Source organism: Sparus aurata, chromosome 14 (genome assembly GCF_900880675.1).
Source record: "Sparus aurata chromosome 14, fSpaAur1.1, whole genome shotgun sequence".
Classification (NCBI taxonomy): Eukaryota; Metazoa; Chordata; class Actinopteri; order Spariformes; family Sparidae; genus Sparus; species Sparus aurata.
The window spans coordinates 22,945,157-22,969,001 of NC_044200.1; the positions used below are offsets into that span (position 1 = coordinate 22,945,157).

The 23,845-nt window shown below is 42.7% G+C and overlaps 1 protein-coding gene across 1 annotated transcript in view; it reads right to left on the bottom strand.

Annotated features, from left to right (window-relative positions):
* Positions 1-23,845, bottom strand: part of LOC115595542 (thyrotropin-releasing hormone-degrading ectoenzyme) — a 181,225-nt gene that overhangs the window by 13,739 nt on the left and 143,641 nt on the right. The window contains exons 11-16 of the mRNA XM_030440159.1: positions 20,328-20,416; positions 18,025-18,158; positions 17,204-17,259; positions 7,387-7,534; positions 7,103-7,206; positions 4,777-4,884 (exon numbers count right to left, since the gene is read on the bottom strand). Coding sequence (XP_030296019.1) covers positions 4,777-4,884; positions 7,103-7,206; positions 7,387-7,534; positions 17,204-17,259; positions 18,025-18,158; positions 20,328-20,416 — 639 coding nt within the window. The remainder of the gene's footprint in view (positions 1-4,776; positions 4,885-7,102; positions 7,207-7,386; positions 7,535-17,203; positions 17,260-18,024; positions 18,159-20,327; positions 20,417-23,845) is intronic.

Here is a 23,845-nt window from a genome sequence, read left to right on the forward strand (position 1 = left end):
CACACGGATGCAGTTCATCTGTTTGGTTTTAGCCATTTACCAAATTAATTAATGAAACGTCCATAATGCCCGCGGACATCCCAAGTGCTGGGTCAACTGATGTTTGTTGGGTTGATGGATTTTAACCATAGACTGTATATAACCCAACTGTATTTAACCCAATGCATAGGTTGCACAAATATAACCCAAATAATAACCCAAAACCCATATAATGACCCAAAATGGGTTACACATTTCATAACCCAGCAGTTGGGTTGACGAAATAACCCAGCATTTTTTAGTGTGCTGTGCTACAATCTACCTGTGCGTATCAATACGGTCGATGTACGGTTGAGGGAATGTAGCGCCAAAGGAAAAGGCTGTTAAACGGCAACGTAACGCGCCAAAAATGCTTAAAAACATAGTGTACACTTAACTGTATAAATGTGTTTTAGGTAGGACTTTTAATTTAAGATTGCTAAAATACATCTTTGTCCTTGTTCCCTCCATCGCTGCTTCTCCACACCGGCGGCGAGATGGCGTTCATTTACTGCAGGTAAATGAAACATCGAAAGACTGGAACTGTCACTTTACCTTTAAGTTCAACACCAAAATTATAAAACAAGACGTCAGCTGAATGAAACTGGAGAAAAGATTACAGAAGCGACATCCAAAGTTGTCACGTCCAAGTTCTCCGCAACACATTCCTGGTAATATTTCACAATAAAAGCCTTGTTGAGAAATGAAGGGGGGTCTATCCATTGAAAAAGACTAGAGGGCTTTTAATTTGAAACAGATACAGGAAGTGTTGAGTTCTAAGAGATCACTGCGGTTACTTTAACCAGAGCGGCGATCAGGCTACAACGACCGACCCGACCGCCGATATTTGAATCAACGTCATTAGTGATGTTTTCTTTTTGCTTCACACCTCAGCTAAGATGCAAAATACATTATTGACAGTGTCCGTCCAGATTAAAACATCACACATCCTTTAAACAGACAGAATTAAATGGTCATAGTTCAGTTAAGAAATCCTCGTGGCTGCTGACGGCTCTGACACCTGAAGTCAATCACGCCGGACAGCAGTGGCGGGAGGCGTGTTCGTGTCAGGTTCATGAGTAGTTTAGCTGAGCGTGGCCGTTCCCACCATCCTGTTCTGTTTCTAAAATAAAATGAGATTCAACCCGAGGGATTATTGATTGGTGATTTGAATTATCAGTGCTGGGAGGGCAGCAGCAGCAGCAGCAGCAGCCCGAACTGTGAGAACGGGATAAATTACCACCACCAGAGTCAGTGTCTCTTAGATCAGTCCTGATTTACATTCGGGTTTTTTTCAACTTTTCTTTGGGTCCCTATTCGCCTCGGCATAAATAAATATATACATGCTGGTTTTCTATGGGCCTGTTTGGATTGGCTCCAAAACGTTGGACCTGTGAAGCTGAGCCATGAATCTGTTGAAAGTCGATCCACGCTGTATTTAACGACTCCTTGACTCATGATTTATATCCAATGCCAATACTCATTACCAGTGCAGAGAGCAGTGTGTCCTAGACGTACGTAGCAGGGCAAGAACTAAGTTTGAGGAGGTCTGAAGGTGTCATATTTAACCGAATCATCAAGTTTTACACATCTCCAGAATCAGCACCAGCTCAGCTAATTGTTTATATCACTCCTCAACAGTTTCATACATCATAATGGGAGATGTTAGCCCATAAAATAAAACTTTGGATTGTGTTAAAAGTGATTTGAAGCTCCTATCGTCTTCTGTTTGTGAGTGAAGCCCATTCTCTTGGGTCCTTGGGTCTTTTATTTTTGCCAGGGATTTCCATTCATTTTCCTGCCAAACATGATTTGCATCATGGCATAAGTCTCAAATAATGCCCAATAAGCGTCATTCTGTACCAGGCTGATCCTCTCCATATCTCTAGTATCTTTCTCTGTCCTGACGAGAAACTTAGAGCAACTTTTCCGCTCTGCTTTGAGCCCAGTAAAGCTCCTGTGTGGCTCCGGTTTGGGTCCACAGCGCAGCTCAAAGCCAAGCCTTCTGAATCAGACGCTCCGGCTGGCTGTGAGGGCGGCCGTCCGGGCCAACGGAAGCGTCCAATTCAGAAGCGTGACTCTTCACTAAGCACGATGGCAGATGACAAATGATCGATGAGCAATATGCGAGACAAACAGTGAGACTTTACGTGTTTTATTCAGAGCTGAACTGGCTCACATGTGCTGTTTTTATGTCCAATTTCCCATCACAGATAAATACAGTTGGAGTTGATGTTTTTCAGGTACAATGTTTATTATGTTCAACCTCTAAGTTTGGGATTTTAGCATGCTAAGATTTGCAAATTAGCACTAAAAAGAAAGTACAGCTAAAGTTGATTGCGATTTCAAAGCGTTGGACTGATCTGAGTTTTGACACTTGATTAAATATTACAAGTTCATCAACAGGGGAAAAGAAACGTATGTTCCAAACTTCATGACAACACACACCACTAGCATGGCTAAAGACAACTTAATGGTTCTTATAAGTTTTGTTGGGTTGTGTACCTAAAGTATCCCAAATCTACAAGTTTACTGAAGGTACTTTCAGGATACAGAAAATGAGGAAAGACTTTGGCGAACACGACGAAACATGAAGACATCAAGCAAAGAAATGACCTCATGTAAAGTGTGTGCCTCGATCACGTCACATAGATTTTCACGTTTGATGATGTGTTCACCAGCAGCGAAGCGGTTTTCTCCGTGGATCATTTATTCAGGTCAACTCTGACTCAACTCAGCACTCACCAGACACTCTGGTTCTCTCTCTGTGACATTACGTTCATCATTTTCTCTCCAGCTCCAGTCTGATATCACAGAGCATGAACACCACGATGGAGTTCACCTCCACGGATCACTGCTGCAGTCAGGCTGATCAACAGGAGTGAAGATAAATCCACTTTTTAATCCAAAAAGTCTCTGAGCTCTCCTCCCGTCGCTGACATGTGACTCTGGCTCTGCACCGACCCCCTTAATTCAGCAAGTCTTTGTGTTTTGTTTTGACAAGGAGCCCCCCCAAAAAAAAGACATATTCTGCATTTTCCGTAATTATTTCCAAATTGTGCTCAATTTGTTGCATGGTACTGAATGCATTTAATGAAAACACCTCATGGGCTCAGGTAGTTTTCCACCACAGAAGCACTGAACACAATGGGAGTGTGAGGAAGGAGGGTTACATCGGGGCCCAGCAGCTCATTGTTGCCCCAGGACCCCCCACCAGGTTAATCCATCAATGGCTGCAGCCACACTTGGATGAGTCTGAAAACATTTTAGCTTTTTGGACCATTTAGACGGCTAATTTGGAATAAAACCCCAGTGGGACATGATTAATATACCAGGGGGATGAAGGCCTTAAAATATAAGCTGTAATTAAACTCATTCTTCTGCACAGGATTTGAGCCTGAGTCATATTACAGCAGGTGGTTCCTGACACCCTTCAACACGGAGGAGACGCAGGTGTGACGCAGGTCTGCTGTTTGATTCATTCACATGAGAAGCTCACCGTCCTCACTGTAACTGTAGTTTCATACACATCACTGGAAAGTACAGAACTAATGAGCTGAGAGTGCTACATTAAGTCCAGATCCGTGTGTTCTCGTGGAGACAGGTCGGATGAGCCTCCTCCTGATGAGACTCCAATTATAAGAGCCTTTTGATAAAAAGTGCTTTTGAAATGAATACGCTGGCACGGGGAGGGAAACCACATACATGTGCTCTCCAGATGGGATTAAAATCACTGAATAGAGCATGAAATATAAAAAAAATCTTCCCTGGAGAGATTAATCCTGCATGAATGTGGACTTACCCTGCACTTTTTCACCGCCGAGCGTGGAGCATTTTTTAAATTGCCTCTCAAATTCTCAAAGGCCACACAGGAAAGTAGGGCGTTTCCAACTCGCAGCCAAAAGGTCGTCACGAGAGCCGCCCGGGAGAGAGCGAGGAATATTTACCGTTCAGCCTACACGTTAACATGTTTTCGGATATTAGCGAGGACGTGACCCGCTGCAGCTCCTTCGCAGAACTTCTTCTCCAAGAATCCATTCATAAAAATGGTCGTGCAGGCTGGAGTCAGAGACGGTGTTTAATTCAGTGTTTTTTAATTTTAAGCATGTCTCTTATCACCGGCTCCCCGTTGTCCTTTACAGAACACACCAGCATCTGTTTCTATTTGATTTGCTGTTTGAAATCTAATTTTGCAGATCCCACTGAGGGAGGGAGCGAACGAACCAGCGGCACATGAAAGAGAAAAAGTTAGAGGAAGGAGGAGGGAGAAAAGAAACTAAAACAAACGCATGATGGATGTTGTGTCTGTTACCTTTCACAGTTTACAAAAAGTCAAAGCAGAACTTCTGTCACTCGGTGTCAGCATGACTGAGAGTAAAATATTCAAACCTAAAGGTGTGCAGATGGAAAGAGACGCATATTTTTCCGCCTTGTGCCATTTGCATGAATCTGACAGCCGGAAAATTTGAATTTAATCGCCGCAAACAGCCAGTAAACCGACTGTACAGACGTTAGCCGTGAGCAACAGATGCACCGAGTGTCTGTGGGAGTGTTTGTGTTCGGCTCAGGATCCGACTGAACTCACATGTGCACACAGAAAGAGTCCACAGCTTCCTCACAGCTGCACCGTCCAATCAAATAGAATAATTCAGTCGTCTTTTACTGTTTTTTTTCTGTGCACTCCCGGAGCAACCTGTAGCTCCACCAGTACAGACAATGTGCAGCGTGTATATGTGGGTGTATTTTATTTTTTTTTACCTGTTCTTGTTGCTGGAGATCCAGTCAGAGATGTAGGCGACGGCCTGACGGTGACACTGTTTGTTCCCGAAGCTGCAAGCTAACATGATGAGCTCCCTCTGCAGCTCCCTGGAGACGGACGGAGAGGAAGGAAAATGTGAACTTTTCTTTTTAAAAAATGTCTTGTCTGGCGGTGGAAACCAGTTTTTGCATCTAGTTCAGACAAAGATCCAGAACTTATACCACTTTTACACTAAATTAGCATCTATGTACAGGTTTGAAAACGCAGGTAAACACCCTAAAAATAAGTGATTGACTTATTTAATTGTCAGGAGACGCCGGAAATAAATGAAATCAGTGAAAAAGCAGCAGATCATACACCTCATCAGACACTCAGAAGATGTAAACTTGTTTTTAAAGAGTCCTAATTACAGAGTGCAGCTTTCGCACACCTGAGAATCGACAGGTGCGTAGGAGAAGATCGAGGGCCGAAACATTTTGGTTATGAAACTTAATTGCAAGTTAAGCTGATAGTGTGTGGGAGTTTAATTTTCCTTGATGAGCCTTAATTAAGAATATTCTGAATGAGATGCATCGTGTCGAGGAACGAGACATTTCACTTCACCTGTTTCACCTGAGTGTTTGAGACAGGAGCCAGACGGCGGTGGGTGTTAGTGGGTTTGTTGTCTGGTGTGAGAGGGGAATTATTTATTTAAACTCAGCAGAGGATGGAAGCGGAGGAGAAACTGCCATCGTCTTGATCAAGTTGGTTTATCTGTAAACCAACAACCACTCTGACTGTGCACGGCTTCTTAAAGTTCATATTCTCATACTGAGGTTTTCAGTTGTCAGCGATGTGTTCATGTCCAGGATACAATGTCGGCTAAAGTGAAACTCTCGCCAAAATACAACCAAGGCTTTTTTTGTGAATGTATATGAGTCAAACCTTCGTATAAAAGCATAATTACGATGAAAGAGGCACTTTTAAGATTTACCGTATTTTCGTTTTCGGGTCAAACTCATTTTCAATGGGAGTTCTACGGGCACTTTTACGATAGCATCAAAATCTCTGTTTTTAAAACAGTAAGAAGTCTCGACACAACATGAAACTTTGCTGGTAGTATCACCAGGGTCTCTACACATGAACACGAGCATTGAGAACATTGTTTGTGTACACAGAGTTTACTAAAAAGAAGGTTTTTGAACAACTCACGTTAGCAGTAGCTTGTTCCGCTCGCCGCCGTCCTGCCAGTGGAGAAGTGTCGATCTCTGAATGTGACGTAACCTGGAGGACAGTTAAGGTGGAACGCTCCTAAAGCTTAGTTCCATATAAACGCAAGATAATTAGTTGTTTTGTCGTTAGCGAAAAACAATATTGACCTTGAAGTTGAAAAAGGAGCCTCATATAAGAAACGATACTGAAATCAAAAGCTGAAAAAGTCATGTGAGATCTCGCGTCGCGTTGTTGCTGGAAGACAGTAGTTCCACCTTAACTGTCCTCCAGGTTACGTCACATTCTGAGATCGACACTTCTCCACTGGCAGGACGGCGGCGAGTATCATAATTATGTTTTTACACGAAGGTTTGACTCGATTTTCACAATAAAACATGATTATTAGCTGACTATCACATCAGGAGGTGGAGTTATTATATCCAACAAGGCTGCAAAATGGCAATCAAAACAGGGTTTTTCTCACGGTAAGTCAGACCATCTCTGAGACTAAATCAGGTATTTTAAGTCAAACCAGGAAGTCTTTCTAACACCAACCAGGTGTTTTTCGAGCACGAACAGTGTTGTGATGAGAGACAAATAGAAAATTCAACCTAAACAAACGGAAAGTTAACTTATTGGTGGTTTTGTAGAAATAAACTTCTCGCAACTGTTTGTCACTGTGTCAGGACTATATAAAGAATGGTGTTAATTAGTCTTTGTATGTTGTGTGGTTCAGAAAATCAGTTTTTCACGACTCTTGTGGACATAAATTCAAGATGGCCAACAAGCAAACCCTCTGGGCCATTAGTTAACCTCTGCAACATGAGAAACTACAGGATGGTTTGATGACTAATAGCTTCCAAAGCACAACATGTGACTCAGTAAATTCCTGCTAACTTCCAGTGTTTGGCAGTGATGTGACTGACTGTATTTAATAATCATTAATATTTGATTACACTGTGCGGCTGCACATACGTGAGCCACATTAGCAGCTGTGCCTGGAGACGCTCACACCTTCTGTGCACCACAGAGCTGCCACTTTGCACTTGGCATCGTGTTTCCGTGATTAAAAAAGGGCCCTCTGTGTTATTAGCATGATGATATTAAGAGGAGTGTGTGGTGTGTGTTGCATACTCAGTCTGGTAGGACGCCTGCAGGACATTTCCCTCGTTTCCAGGGACGTTCGTTGGCCAACCCATCTGATGGTACCGCGACGCAACCTGCTTCAGCACATAGTCCTGGATAAACACACACATGAAACACACACACACACACACACACACCGTTAAGTGTTAATTAACAGACAGCCAGCTGTCAGCGCTGAAGGGACAGTTTACTCTGCTAACATGGAGCTGTTACTGACTGACTGACTGACTGACTGACTGATTGAGATGGTAATTGATTGATTGGGTGTTTACACTGAACAGGCTGTATTCGTCTGTGCGGTCCAACAGTTTGTCCAGCTGGTAGAGCGCTCGGCTGGCCGAATGCCACGGCAGGAAGGACGTCTCCTCCGGCAGATAGCCAATCAGCTGCAAGGGAACACCTTGTGGGAGGTACCCGGCCCTGAAGGAGCGAGAGAGGTGAGAAAAAGAGGACGGTTACGTTTTGAAAGCATGTCACATATTTAAATCCAGACTCACGACATCACAATTTCCCTTAATGATAAACTTAACATCATCTCTACACAACAGAGTCAATCATGGTGGAAATAAAAGAAGAACAACAAACAAGAACAACTTCAAATCACTAAAAAGAGCATTTAACTGGCTCTATATGCACAATTGTGTAAAAAAAATGTCTTGACGTTTTTGCCCTTTTTTCTTTTGGCTGTTGAAAGTATAAAATATAAGTATTACACAAATTTGAGAACAAGGTGTGATTGCTAATCGACAATCTAAAGCAGCTGCCATTCACATGAAAAGTCAATATTCTTACCGAATGTTAAGATCACGTAAACATGAGTTTTTATTCAAATTATGGCCCCAAACGTTGTATGTCCTTCCATTTTTACTGGACTTTAACTGGACAGCAGGATTGTAGTTTGCTAACATTAGCCGCTGGTTATCCAAGACCAAGTCACACTGTAGTAGCAAAGTAACTTGGGTGTTTCCTGTTTTGTCCCCCTTTAACATTATAACATCATGCAACACAGAAATGAAACGCACTTTTGCCCTTTTTGGCCTTTCATACAAATTAATTAAATTTGAAGCCAGACCATACACACCTTAAATTACTTATAAATTGAACTTTTCTTGTGTGATAAATCTCGTGTTACTGCTACCAAGTCCTGTTTCAAAGGGCAACAAAACACAATAAAACTTAATTTTACAGATCTGCTAATTTCATAGTGAGCAGGTGGTAATTACCGAGTAATTGCCCACAAATTATCACAACAATTACTTCAATAATTGTTGAAATGACCCCATATTATTTAATGATGATCCTCTGAGTTAATAGTAAATATCTGCTTATTTCTTTAACACATCTCCAGGAAACTTCAAACTGGTTTCTGTTTTTTCTGTTTTCCAAATTCCCGTAATTAAATCAAACTCGCTCCCTGGATTGGCACATCCCAGCCACCGTACTTTGTCGTCATCTTATAAATGTGTGTCACATCATGTGTTGTGTTGTTTCCTGTGCTTTTGTTGTGTTGTTATGTTCTGGTCTTTTTCCCTTCTTAAAACTTTTTTTCATAACTATAGTGCATTTTTGGCCCATTTGGCCTCCCGTACTTCATATTTTATGACGGCTTTTCTTCCTCCGAACTCCAATCTTTTTAAATAAAACACAGTCCGGGACACACAGAGGTGAATTCAGGTACAAGAATTCAATTTGAAGCCAAATCCTGATGCACATTTGCTCTTTAACCCTCAGGTGTGGCCCTCAGGTCTCCGTGGTGTGTGTGTGTGTGTGTGTGTGTGTGAGACTACAGTGTGAACACATTAAGAAAAACTTGGCCTCTAAATGCCATCGGAGCTATTTAGCTGCCCGGGTTACAGCCACCGCTTCATGAATATTAACGAGCTTCCTTTGTGCATTCATTAACATTAATGATGTTTTGGGGGGTTGGAAGGCGCTCACCTGCCGCCTGCATCGACCTTCAGCCCCACCCACCACCTCATGAATATGAATGCGGCGGCCAGTCGAGGACAGAAAGTGAACTTGCAGGGGTGATGTTGGTTTTATTGGTTTTATTCTAATTATTGATTGAGGAGCGAAGTGACCGATGAGAGTGAAGCGGGAGAGAATGTCCGACCGACGCTGACCTTTACTGAGGAGCTGTCCGTCAAAGTGAGCGACGGACGGACGGATGTTCTGGTACTGAAAATGTCTTTCGGACTGTTTTTTAATTTGCAGAGACGGAATGGGCGAGCGAGAGAGAGCGAGCGAGCGAGAGAGAGAGAGACCTCCGCAGGAAGTTAATCTGTTTAAGATAAGACTCTCTAAGTCTTCGCACAGCCGAGGAAACTCTAAATTCCAGACCTTCATATTTCCATAATCTGCCTCAATATCCACCTCGACCAACCTCCGCACGCTCATCTCCATTCCCATCATGCACCTGGGCCCTCTGAGGCATTACCATAATCCACTGAGCTCGCTGAGACTTCCTGTTTACACGCTTCAAACGAGCCACGGGACTAAACAAGAAGGCAGAGCGAGAGAAAGTGGTGACCATCGATCCGTTCGCCTTTTTTTTTTTTTATCTCTGCATCAGTGTTTTCCACTTCAGCACGAGGGCGAACATCGCGGCACCTGTCGTCAAGGAAACGACAAGTGTTTCCTTTTGTCTCCGTGTTGTTCAGTGAAGATATTTTTCTCTCAGCCTTTTCATTTCGTTCCGCCGCCGCCGCCGCCGTCGTCCTCCAAGTATTTTCTCATTTCCTCAAAAGATATTGAGAGGCAACAATATTAAGAAACATCCTGGAACTCTTTGTTTTCAATCCTTTTGTACGAAAATTGTCTTTTATAAAGTGTCTTCTTACTTTTTCCACAGCCACTTGTTCATTTGTATAAAAGACAAAGTCTCTCAGGCCCTGAATACTAAATCTGTGAGGGAACAGGAAGGAAGGAGTGTCGAATGAAGCGCTGAACGTTAAAAATGAAGCGACAGCGGAGATGTTATAAGAGACGAACCACTTAAAGCATTTTGAAAATAAATTCCGTGACGTGAGAGCTGCACAGCAGAGATCCAGCTCAGTTTCGACCAATTTGTTGCGGCTGCAGACGGACTTCTAATGAGCACAGAGGAGATTATATGATGACTATACAGCCCAGCGATTACTGAAAGTGAATTTATAGCTCCATACCAATTCATTTAGATAAAGGTCGGGCTTGTTACCCTGAAGAAGCTGCCGGGAGGGTTGCTAAAAGCAGAAAGACGTGCCAACAAGGACTCAGCAGCCAGTTAGCTTAGCACGAAGACTGGAAACGGCTAGCTGAGCTCGCAAACTGACACGTCAGATGTTTGTCGTGTTGTTGAAGTTTGAAAACAACAATCTGCAGTTTCACAGGCAGTTACAGTCAGGCCACATGGACGGGATCGATCACTTCCTGGTGTCGACACAACTGTAGTCCTGCAGAGGACTGGTCCAGTTGAGAAACAGAGGTGGGAAGTAACAAAGTACAAATACTAGATTACTGGACTTTTCTCATGATTTTTCAGGTTTCTTTACTTGAGTATCTCTGTGACTTCTCCTCTCTCCATCTGAACACAAATATCTGAACTTTCTCCTCCTCACATTTTAAAAGAGGCTCGTTACTTTAGTTTGATGCATTTGAGGTGAATTATGTATTATTTTTATTTCCCAACATCACAGGACTGATTGTAAAAGCCGTAAGAAGGCGTAAACAGACAGAGAGGGAGACTGGAATGTGGAGAAAAGGCGTGTTAGTGTCTCGTATCTGCAGAGAGTTTCTGATTTTCTCTCTTTGTTGCTGCTCGGGACGCTTTACCAACCCAACATGTGTCTATTTGACGTCCTGGGAATGAGACTCAACAATCAACTGTCTTTGTGGTGCGTTCAGGAACAGCTGGGAACAAATCCTACTGATTCTACCTTTAACTTTAATAGTCTGTGAATTCTATTAATATGACGTGAGCTTCAGTTAGCTTTGAGCACAAATGTCCTTCAGAGGGAGACTTTTTACTCTGATACTCTGAGTACATGTCAGAACTGTAATCTATTACTGTACTGGAGTACAGAAGATAAATCAGTACTTCTACTGAACGTCTACAGACTGTTTGGACTTGGGTTTGTGCAGGTTTCTAAATGTTAGACAGGTAAAGTCTCGTGCTCCTCAGAGGATAAACCCCTCGACCTCTAAACGAGCTTCACAGCTTCAGTAAAGCTCCGGAGGACGAGCAGAGCTTTAATCTGTTAGTCAGGTTGTTCAGTTCACAGAGAAGTGAAGACTTTATAGATTTTCAATTTTCCCTCTCATTTACAGTCTGTGTGTGTGTGTGTGTGTGTGTGTGTGTGTGTGTGAGTGTGTGTCTCTCTCCCGGCCTTAACGAGCTCATTAACTTGTTAACTTCGTTAAGGGCCAGTTAATTGTTTGTCCATTAGCCATTAGCAAGGCTCAGTGGAGAGCTAACGAGGGACTGCAGTGGTCACACACACACACACACACACACACACACACACACACACACACACACAGAAGGCGAGGCGACATCCATCAGAGTTTAAGCGCACACTCACAGAGACACAGCCATTTATTACTGCTAAACTAGCTTCACACACACACACACACACACACACACACACACACACACACACACACACACACGCACGCACACACACACACACACACACACACACACACACACACACACATTCCCGCCACCACCAATAAGCATTTAGCGCCCCATGAATTACTCAAGCTTCAGCCGGTAGAAGTGTGAGCAGAATCAGCATTTCTCAGATTAATTCAGAGATTAAAGATCTGCAGAAGTGAAATCAATGATCGCAATCAGAGCAAAACGCTGAAATAACGTCGCTGTGTTCTGTCACTTCTGTCACGGAGCTCGCGAGGCGTTTCCCCTGCACAAAGTCTTTATGTTGAGAGAGGCTGAACTCCTGCAGGACCGACCTGTGGACCCAGCAGAGGATAAAACATCTTTTCATGGTCGCTGCAGATGATTTGTTCATCCCGGATGAGATCGAGTCGTTCTGCAGCACCAAGGACACACGTCTGCCTTTTACACAACCAAACAGGAAGTGGCATTGTTTCTCCTTTATCTCCAGGCGCTGAGATACTGTAATGTACCGTCGTCTCCTTATTCAGCTGCTGAATGGAGGGAAATGTACTTCACTGCATGAATGTACAGAGAAGAGAAAGAAAAAGAAACGACATTGAAGGATAACAGAAAGAAACAGAGTCTCTGGTGAGTGCTGACTTTGTTCGGTGGCAAAACCGAACACAAACACAAACACACACCCTCCATGACTTCTGTTGCACACTAGTTTACAGCTAATGTACAGTAAAATATTCTTTTTTGAGATGAACTGGGAGTCAGTTGAAGTCAACTTCTACCAAGATGGTGTCGGCTGGTACCACCGAGCCCACAGGAAGAGCGCCAGGCTCTGAGGGCAGTTTTCGTAGCGCCCAAACGGTGTCATCACAGGATGCACTGCGGCACAAAACTGCTTTTTCCCACATTTTTACATTGTTAAAGAAGCGTCTGTGAAATGCTGGATGAACCCCAGAATGTGAGTCATTTGGTCCAATAACATTCTGAAAGTCTAGAAGAGCGCCACGATCATAAACCGCATGTTAGCCGGCTCGGTCCAGAGAAGTGCTGCACAGCCGGGAAGACGAGCTTCAAAACGCCGCTGAGCAGCTTTTACAGGACTGAACGGAGCTCCGCCTCCAACGCTGTGAATATAACGTCCTTTGTTAGCAGCCACATCAAGCTCCGTTCTTCATGGCGCCACCCCGACAGCACTGAGTGAAACGCAGTCTGTGTGAACATCAGAAGAATCCACACAACGCTCCGTCGACAGGGACTTTCTTCCACTTTGGTCATATAAAGCTGTTAAAAGTGAAGCTCTTCACTTAAAAACACATCTTTGACCTCTTTAGAAAAAAAAAAAAACACTCTCTGAAGGACTCTGAGGCCTACAAAACCCAGACGACAGCCACATCAGAACCACAACGCCTCGCCGCCGCGTCCTCTGATGTGGCGTTGTGATGTTCGGCGTTACCATAGCGACAGATACAGGCTGGAGTACGAGCGTTCGTCTGCTGTCAGAGCGAATATCAACGGATCTGCACTTGTGTGTCTTTTTTTTCCTGTCCCGACGCAAACCTCCTGCTGAGCGCCCAACTCATCAACGCACACCACACACACACACACACACACACACAACTGTGAAAACACACACCAAAATAAAAAGGAGGACGCCATCGCGCCGTCTAGCTGTTGCTCATTCAACATGACAGCAGACAGATGGCTGAGAGAGGCAAACAGAGAAGAAAGCAGGAGAGAGGAGGGGGTAGATTGAGCTGTAGGGTTTGTGTCGGAGTAGATTTTGGTCACAGCGCTCAAAAAAGCTTCGGGCTGAAAACATCACGATGAGAAACGACTCTCTCTCTCTCTCTCAGCCTCGCCGGTCGCTCGTTCATCATCACAGTTTCCGTCCGGCTCTGGTTGCTTTTGAATTCCCCCCTTTTTTTCTATTTTCACGCAGGTAGTCGGCTCTGAATGCAGCGGCGAGGACGGTCATCTCGCAGAGCCTGAAGTGCTTCTGTCACTTCCTCTGCAGGCGGCGGTGTAATCCTGGCAGCCGTGACGCTCCGGGAACAGAAACTATTATCAACTCGGCCTGATTCACATGTTTTTGTCCATAACTGTGGCTTGTTTTCAATAAGAGGAGCGAACGCAGCGACATGATTTGTGTCTGCGAGTCTCCAGAATGCATAAAAAATAAAATGGCGAGCACACTTAACCCTTCTCAACCCAACAGCTTATGGATTATGTACATTATGCTCTTAGTGAACGCCCCATTTTAAGGTTCTTTTTCCAAAACTACATACCGAAATTAAAAGCATGACAGCTCCCACATAGTTTGAGACTCAGGGATGTGCTTGGCACCATTGGAAAGGTAACACCCTCAAGTATTTTCTAGAAGTGTAAGTGTGATTCTATGACATACTGACTCAGAGTTACAGAGGTTGGAACACAGGTTTTGGTTTTCGTCCAATTCAAATGTCAATAACTGACTAAGATATAAGGGTTCAGGTATGTCTATGGACACAGCAGACACAATTAGGCCATAGCCACAGGTCTCAGCTTGCTACACTCAAAACTTGAGGTCAAAAGACTAAAAATGTTTCACAATTTTTTTTTCTAAAGGCATGTCTGTGTGTTTTACTTGGGTCCTTTTTTTCCAAGAGCTCCTACTGAGATACAAAGGCTTATAACTTGAGAACCCCTTTACCTAGAAACATAATCTTGGTCTCAAATGAAAGCTAAGACCCTGCAGGGTTTCTTGCTTATTTGACACTTGTAGCTAGTTTTGGGTAAAAAACTTGTGGCATGACGTTGTAGCTGTGGAAAAAGGGAACACTCCAAAGGTATGTAGGCATTCTTGCTTCTTGCGGTAGAGGGCTCTTTCTAATGTTGTGTCATGGTGAGTTTAGAAGGCTATTACATGGTCTGGAAATAACTTTTTTCCTTTGTGTTTGAATAAAATAATCAAGACAGTCTCAGCTTTCCAACAGTGAGTATATACTGTTAAGATCTGATGCTTAAAACTATTAGTTTTTACGAAGGGTGTTTGTTTGGTGAAGGGTGTTCCTATGTTCCTTAAGGGGTTAAACAGGAAATGTACATAATCCATCCACAGTGAACACTTGTTGTCAGTACTTATTCTTCATGTCCTTGAACTGCTTGTACCGTTTACAACCTGCAGAAGAGTCGACATGTATACAGACTTCTGTACTTAAGTGTAGGTGTACAGATCATTCACAAATCTTTATTTTTACATCATCCATTTCCTCGTTTTCAGCTGTGTCTGAAAAACGTGCATTGAAATTAATAAAAACTGTAACGTACGCTCTCAGCTGCAGAACATATAAATATTCTTTTAACGTTCCCAACTCGTGAAAACACAAATAAATGTTGACGTTTTTTGGATGCTTACTCGACCAACTATCCCAAAGCGTCGGTAACAGACGTTTTGAGAATGAGACTCAAAAATCTTCTTTCTCACAAACAAGACCTTTAAGATTACAACCAGTCAGGATGACATTTTAACTTGTCAAAGTGTCGTCCCCACTGGTGAAATCTAAATCACCACGAGTCGGCCCGCCCGCCTCACTGGGAGCTAAATGTCACTTCATGACAGTAAGAACTTAAAAAGAAAAGACAAATCGGACGGATTAAAAAAATTATGGTGGCATTTGAAGCCCGATCGTCTCACAACAAAAACAAGAGTGATCCTGCTGCATCGACTCGTGTGTCTGTCTGGTGTTTGAACGGATGTGATGACGGGATGAAATGTGGAAAAATCAGAGGAGGAAACTGAAACTGAAATCTCCCAAACATCACAAGTTGATCCGCTGAGTGTTTGATGGTTATTTATGTCTGCTTCAATACATGAGCCACATGAAACGCCCTCATTTACTCGTTCTCTCGCACACTCTGCGTCTGTGTGGCTGGTTTTAAACTCACCAGGAGGCTGACAATTTGACTTTTCAAGCGTCAGTTAACATTACAAGAAACGTCAATCATCCTCCATGGAATATGAGTGGCAGCCCGTGTTTCCTAATGCAGCGTTTCAAGACAAGTCGCGCTCGAAAAACTACAAAGAAACGCCACTCAAGTCTGATGTCACACAACAATGGCCGACTCAGATACATTTCCAGGTGTAAAAGTGCTGTAAAATCACATTTATAATGGCGTCTGTTATCTCCTGTGGTTTTCAGCATCTACACAAAGCGAGGCTGCGCGACTGAGGGTTGAATATGCAAAGAGAGAAGCTAAACTCCCTCTGCAAAAGCAAGAGTGTTAATCCCGGAGCCGACGAGGTTGTGGATGTGAGGGAATCAGCTCCATCCAGACGACCCGCGTGTGAATGTAAATCTGTGTATGAGAATCCAAAGGTCTGAGCTGAACTCCGTCAAAAGCACCTCCTCGGTTCTGTCAGCTGAACAAACGACGAAATGTATCCGTCCGTTCAGAAAACCCGGTCCATCAAAACAGACGTATCTGAGGGAGGCAGACACATCATCCGTCCTCTTCAACAAACAGACGCCTCAAAGTGAAGCAATTAAAAGCCAACAGAAAGAGACAGAAACAATAGATCAGCCCGGCTGGAGTCTCCCTCTGAGTCCGGATGTCTCCAAAGGCTCAGAGACAGATGAGGCCGTCTGAACAGGAAACAGATTGTTGTGTCCACCACAGTCTTCTGTTATAATACAGCGTTCGCTCCACTCTGTGTGTTTGTGAAGACAGAACTCTTTGAACGAGGGGGTTTTTAAATCTTGGAACGGATTAACTTTCGTCTGATGATGATTCAGCTTCGGGGGGCAAAGGCCAACGTTTCTGGGCTGACGGTGTAGCCAACGGATGTCTGAGCCAATACTTCCTCTTCCGTGTGTTTACAGTCAGATTAGCAACTTGAGACATGAAATTGGGGTTGGAAGTTGAAAGACGGGTAATCTCTATAAACAGATACGAGCTTATGAACCCAGAGAAATGATAAATAGAGGCCTCAATGCACCGGTCCTGTTGCTGTGGCGTTGAAGTGAAGTTAACCTCTGACCTTTTGGGCATCAAATGTCATAACCTCATCAATTCACCCTATCAGACAGTTTTAAGCCACATTCAATTGTAATTATCATGTCAATTGTCCAAATTCTGATCACTTCATCCTCGAGTCAAAGCACCAAATTCAAAGACATTCCCATAATGCGTTCTTGAGATATGGCGCTCACAAGAGCAGGGCGCCATGAGGTCCCAGTGACCTTAAACTTTGACATTTGGGCTCCAAACTCTAATCAGTTCAATGTTGAGTCCAAGTGAACATTTGCACCATATTTGAAGACATTTCCTTAAGGAGTACTTGAGATATTGCGTTCACAACAATGGGACGTTAAACATAACGCCTCCTGTCGTGACTGTTGCCATCATGGAGACATTAAAGCTGATAAAAATGTCATGAAACGGGTTTTAAGATCATATTTGAACCAATATTTATGTTTTGTGGTCAAAGGAAGACTCACCTGGCCAGGTTGAAGGCATCATCGATAAGTCCCGCCCTGTTTCCAACAGAGATGATCTGAGAGAGAAGGCAGAGTGTGAGACGGACAAAACAGAAAGCAAAGAGAGAGTTCAAGTGGGAATTCTGGTGTATTTTAAACCTGGGCCTTGTATCTACATGTCTGGGTGTGTAAATCATTCAGACGTTTTGGGATCGGTCCACGAGATCCTCCAGCTGCAACGACTGCAATGTGATCCTTTGGGGCAACTGCAACCATCAAAGCTACGTCCGCCACAAAGTGCTCGTTTTTGTTAATCTGAAGAGAAAGATCCTGAAGCGCCTGAAGTCTCTTTCAAGGAGAGAGTCTTGCTCTGAAATCTCACGAGATGAGCTGTTACAGTTGTTACCTCATCTAGATCGTCAGAATCACTCAGTCAGCCATGTGTTTGGATATAAAGTCTTGCTGGCGGTTCGTCGACGTACTCGAGTCACGTTTCCACCGTCTTCTTCCCGCAACAACTCACCTCTCACCAGATTTAGGAGACAGACTTCTCGGTGAGTGAAACTTGTGTTTTGGGTTCAAAAAAGATCTTATTATTCAACAAAAGGTTCTTTCTTCATAAGAGTCTTTCCTGTCATGACACTTAGAAGAACATCCTCATGTCGGTGGCAAAAACAGGCACTTTTAGTGGACGTGACTCTGACAGTCGTAGTTGCCGTTGCAGCTGTGAGTATGAATCATTTAGACTACAAAACATGTAAATATGGATACTGGGTTTAAAAACACTGGAATTCCCCTTTAAACAAAGACAGACTCCCTCACAGACAGACAGACAGTCATACTTGATGGTTTCTGTGGAGCTGCTGGATCAGCAGTTTCCAGTTCGGGAGGTCGTAGTTCACGCGGAAGTAGCCCGTCTGGTTGATGTTGCCTAGCAACCAGGTTTTGTCATCCATCTGACCAATCATGTGGGATTCTGAAATAATAATAATAACAGAAAAAGAAGACCCTAAAAAGTCAAGCAAATATGGAGGACTCATATGGATGCAATGGATCCGTTATTGGGGACTACAAGGTGGTATGTGGTCCAGATCTGGCCCACATACCAGGTGGAATGATGGCACTTGGGTCCACTCTTGTTTGCCAGATCTGAGCCATAAGCAGGCCATGTGCCAGCAAACAGTGAACCAATAAGACCCTGAATAGTGCCAGTTCCAGTTTTGGTTAAGAGTGAACTGGGGTGCCATTATTCTACATTGTACGTGGGCCAGATGAACATATCTGGTAATTATTTGCAATCTTGGGTGGAATCTGTGCGTAAAAGACCAACAAAAACTTGTATTCTTACTAAACAAAATGCAGGAGAGAATATAAAACCTATAGTTAAATATAAACTGTGAGATCTTTTACACCTATCGTGCCGACAGCACCTTTGAGTTCAGGTTGTCAGCTTCTTTTTTTAACGGCCAGGTGAGAAAAGAGAGGAAAATAGCTTCTGACACAAGTCCGGACCACTTTCTCAACTTCTTTCCCACTGGTTAAAACTAAACTGTCTTGACGTCTTGCTCTTAGAAACTTCTTCCTATCACCACGTACTTTGCAAGTAGTTGGAGTTCTACCAAAAACAGGTCCACCACCTGTCAATAGCTGTAAATACACACAACCTGAGCGGGTTATTTCTCAGAACAGAACCAGAATGAGTGGTTTCCCCAAGAGTATATGCAGTCTTTCTCCAAAAACTGAAATAAAAGGTAATTAGAACAATTTAGTTTCTAAAAACAAACCGGGAATTAGTTTAATTCTCCAAAGACAGAACGGGGATGGTCCTTCTCTTCAAAACTGGAAGCCGAACAAGTTCTACTTTCAAAAAACTAAACCAGAGGGAATAATTATTTCCTGAATAAAACTAGAACCAGAATTAGTTTCATTCAAGTTTTCCAGAGAAAGACCCAAAAGAGTTCTCTTCTCAGAAACTAAAACCAAAAGCTCAAACCAGCTTTATTCCTCAAAAACATAACCAGAAAGAGTTTTATTCTCCTTGTACATATCCAGTATATTCTTTATTCTCCAAAAACAGACAAAAACGGTAAAAAGAACTCTTTATTTTCCCAAATCAGACCCAGACAGACTTCAAATCTCCAAAACTAGAACCAGAATTAGCTTAATTCTCCAAAAACTGAAGCAAAACCAGCTTTATAGAGACTGAGTTGTGTTCTCCAAAAACAGATTTAACAACAAATTTATTCAATCCAGAGCAATATTTAGTCTCCAAAGTTCAAAGCAAAACATCTGAATGAGTTTTAACTTCCATGACACACCTGGAATAAACTTTTTTCTCGAAAACCTAAAGTCTAACAATAACTACATTTTCATTCTTCACAAATAGACACAAAACTTTGAAAAAAAAATCTAAAAAATAAATATTTTCCAAAAAAGCAAAACAATACAATCAAACTATAAAAACTAAAAAAAAAAAGCAAATTGCAAAAACTCTAGAAAAAAACCACAAACTGTAAAAACTCTAAAAAAACAAAGCAAACTGCAAAAACTCTAAAAAACCGAAGCATATCTAGCTTTATTTCCTCAAAAAAATCCAGAACAAGAAGAAAAGAAGGTTTTTGTCTCTTGAAAACAACTTGCTTTATTTTCCAAAACCAGACCTAGAAAGAGTTCCATCCTCTAAAACACAAAAACAGAACTTAAAAGTCTTATTCCTCAAAAACTAACCAATGGGTTTCACTCTCCATAAAAGAATAAAAAAAAGTTTAATTCCCCAGAAAACGATTAAAAACAGAAGACCTAGAATGAGCTTCATTCTCCATGAACTCCAGAACAACACAAACAGAAGGACGTTTATTCCCTCTGCCGACAAACACTGAAAAAATAAAGAGCTTTTCATCAAAGTAAAATCCCTGTGAGCAAGACTTTTTTTCTCCATTAAACACAAATCACACATCTCAAGATAATGAGATAATTAATATGTGATCAGGAGCTAATCTGTGCCGCTAACCTAACTTAATATTCCCAAAGCTATCGGCTCATTATCCCATGTGAAGCAGGATGATTAGAATGAACTGTTATGGAGACTTTCAATTAAGGTTAAAAAGCAGTGTTTCATTACTCTAGCACACCGTCAGGACCGTACCTGTCTTGTTGTTGATCCAGATGAGGCTCTCTGAACCAACACTGGACTCATTTCCCACTGCGACCGTCAATGGCACCTGCCACTGTAAACTAGAGAGAGGGGAGAGTGATGTCAGTAATGGCCGCTGGAATTGGATTGAGTTTTATTGCCTCAGTTATCAGATAGAAAGACATTAGAGAGAGAGAGAGAGAGCGATGGTCAGCGATGATCATTCAACATCAGTCAGCTGGAAATGGAGCGAGCGACACCAACTGTGTTATAGAGAGAGAGGGAGGGACGGAAAGTGAGAGTGTAATAGCTGCAGCAGCCAGCCGACATCAGTCAAGCTGAAACGGCTGAGGGTTATTGTCTTCTTCAGAGAGCCACAGAGGTTAAATGTGCTGTCCGCGGAATACTGTGTGAGGGGTGAATTTGATTTTTAGGTTTTCAGATCAGTTGAATGTTGATGCTTTAAGGGACGAAAGTCTACAAAACATTTCTGGAGCTTCACGGTAAAGAGATCCCGAGTGATCTGAAAAGACGTTATTTAAACCCCCTTTTAAGTCAAAATCATCACCGTGGCTGCTGAGATAAAAGTGTTAACTGCACAGTCTTCAGATCAGGTTGTGATCTCGGGGCTTCGGGAGACTTACAGCAGACAAGCTTTGTGGAGCCATTTGAAGTTTTTTGGGTTGTTTCTTTACATTTCAAGTCTCCAGCTACTTCAAGTATTTAGGAGAATGCTGCAACGCTGTTTTGCTGTGAAGCTTCAGACAGATTTTGGCTTAAAGAAGGGAGTAAATGACGTCTTTGCAAATCAATCAAGACAGTTTGTGGACTACGAAACTCACCCTGACTTTCAACTACCCACCTTTTCAGTGAACAATCCACCTGTCCGTCTATGTTTCCCTGACTCTGAGACAAAATCTCCCCAAAACGTAAGCTTGTGGCACCGAATGACAGTGTCTGTAATGAGGCTCAAACCAGGTGAGTTCATATTTTTAACTGTCAGTGATTGTTCAAAGCTTCTCCAGCTTGTGTTTAGTTTTATCTTGGCAGCAAAGATTGGGGAGACGAGTTTAGTTTTAGTGTAGCTCAGTCCAAAGAGGAAAAAATCAATCTTCTAACCTTTCTTTCCAGTCGGAGGGAAAGATGTCAGTAACCAGGATCTCAGATCAATTTGAAAAGACGTCATTTACACCACTGATGTGTGATCAGGTTCAGTCAACCAGTTCAGAAGGGGTGCACGCTAACGCTTTAAGCTTAACAGCTACAGTGATAGATTCCTGTTTAAAGAATGTGTAAAACGGGGCGAGCAGATAATGACTGAATCTTTTTTCCTGTTCCTTTAGAAGCTCCTTTACTGCTTGAGAGAATTCCCCACATATCAGACTCATGGTGTATTTTAAAAAAACTCACCGATTATCTCAAAATTGCATCACACCTGAGCTCACACAAGGTTGTTTTTCTATGATCCTCAGTAGCTGATGTTGAGGAGATAAGTGGTTTTTGAAAGGCAGACGGACTGACTGAATGATGGAGGAGGAACTCAGCTCTGCAGAATGAAGATTACTCACAAAGTTCGACCCAGCAGAACTGAGAGTAATGTGACCTGAGTTTAGGAAAGATCCCAGGAAAACAAAACAGGTGTGTTAGCCGCTGTTATAGATGTTTTATAGACTAAACCCTTTCCGACTTAGATTATGTATGCTTACTTAACTGTAATAACATAAGTCACCTGCTGATTAAAACCCAAACCACAATCTTTTCCTAGACGTAAACACCTTGTTTGTTGCCCAGATATATGGTTGCATGTCGGCTCTACGCAGATTGGCCTACGCTGTCGTGATTGTTTACACGTGTACTGGTGTGTCTATGTTGCTAGCGGTGGTAAGCTGATTGCCAATCGTACTTTCCCCTTTAAACACACCGACTCCTTCGTCTCATTGTTGTCTCTCTTGTCTCTGGGATATCAAGAGTGGACAGGACAGTGTCCTCAGGGAGGGCTACCTGCTCCTTCTACATCCAGCCTGTCCGCTCTCAACAGCCCAGAGACACTCCAGCAGTAAGAAGCATAACTCAAAATATAACTCAAGAAGAACAGCGGAAGAGGGCGGTGTGTTTACTGGGGAAACTACACGTCACAATCCCTGAGATTAGCACCAGAGAAGAAGCTGTAAATGCAATTCTACCGGGCTGAACAACCACAGTCCTTGTGGTCCATGTTGTTGTGACATCATAGCCCTATTCGCATGGGACTAGCATAACCTGGGGACCTCCAGTAATTTGTAATAATTGCGGAGGTCGTCTGTGATCTTAATCTGCCATAAGTAAAAATTCCACCGCAAATTACCTACATTATTTCGCCAAACACAGAGGTCATGTGATAATATTAGTCCCGTGTGAATCTGCATCTCTGTGATTTGAGGTCGTTTCTGTTTTTTCTTAAGGTTTTTTGTGTTTTCCATGCCTTTTTCCCAGTTGACAATTATGGATTCTGCTTTGGCAATTATAAATGAAAGACAGCATTTTGGGTGCAAATTCAGGAGGCTCATTAGAAGAGCGAAATCTCGAAAGATGATTACATACATGCGTGGCAGCATATGGTAAGGAACATTTTTCTATCTTTCAACAGGCTCACCAGTTATAATTATATTAAAAATATCCATATCTAACAGTTGTGCTGCTCCAACGACGTGATCGACCCAGGGGATAATGTCAGTAAAATCGAGTAAAACAAAGACTTCGCTTATACCGTGTGAATGCGCTGCACGAAACACAGACGTAGTGGGATAATTTCTTAAGATAAGGATAAGTTCTCAAGCTAATACTAGTCCTGTGCGAATAGGGCTATAGTTACATATCTGGGGAGGAGCACGCCATAGGTACGAATATATACTGAGATCAGAAGCATTAAATCAAGCCAAACCAAACTGCATGTCTTAGATAAAGCTCTGCTGCAACAGGCACGTTGTTTTGGAAATGGTGATTTATGTCACTGTGAGGACTAATGAGTACGTGTTGAGATGATGGTTCCAGTTGGAGTTAATATTCACTGTACTGCCAATTAACAACGGGCTGTTTAGACCCAGTGTTGGAGTTAATTTTCACATCGCTGTCGACAAAGAGAAGATAACAACCGTTTAAAGAAGGAACACTAATAATGGGCTGAAACAGCATCTCGTCTACTCATGGCAGTCCTTAAAGTAATAACACAGCCAAAAGAAGCTAAAATACTTAAATAAAGAACAAAGGAGATCGCTTGAATTCGACGAGAACAAAAGCAGACAGTTCTGTGAGTAACGGCCATGTAGCCATTAGCTGGTGTCTGTTCCAACAAATGAGCATCACATAACAGGCTCACAATAACCGTCCTGTGTGTGGATGTTAATTTGAGCTTGTGGCTAGAAAAAAGTCCAAGAATCAGTCCAAGAATAACAGGACAGGGACAGTTTAGATACTGACTGCTCTTTCATTGCATTCATGTCATTAACATCCATGTTCTGCTTCGTATTCCCAGCTCCTCCTTGGGGGATACC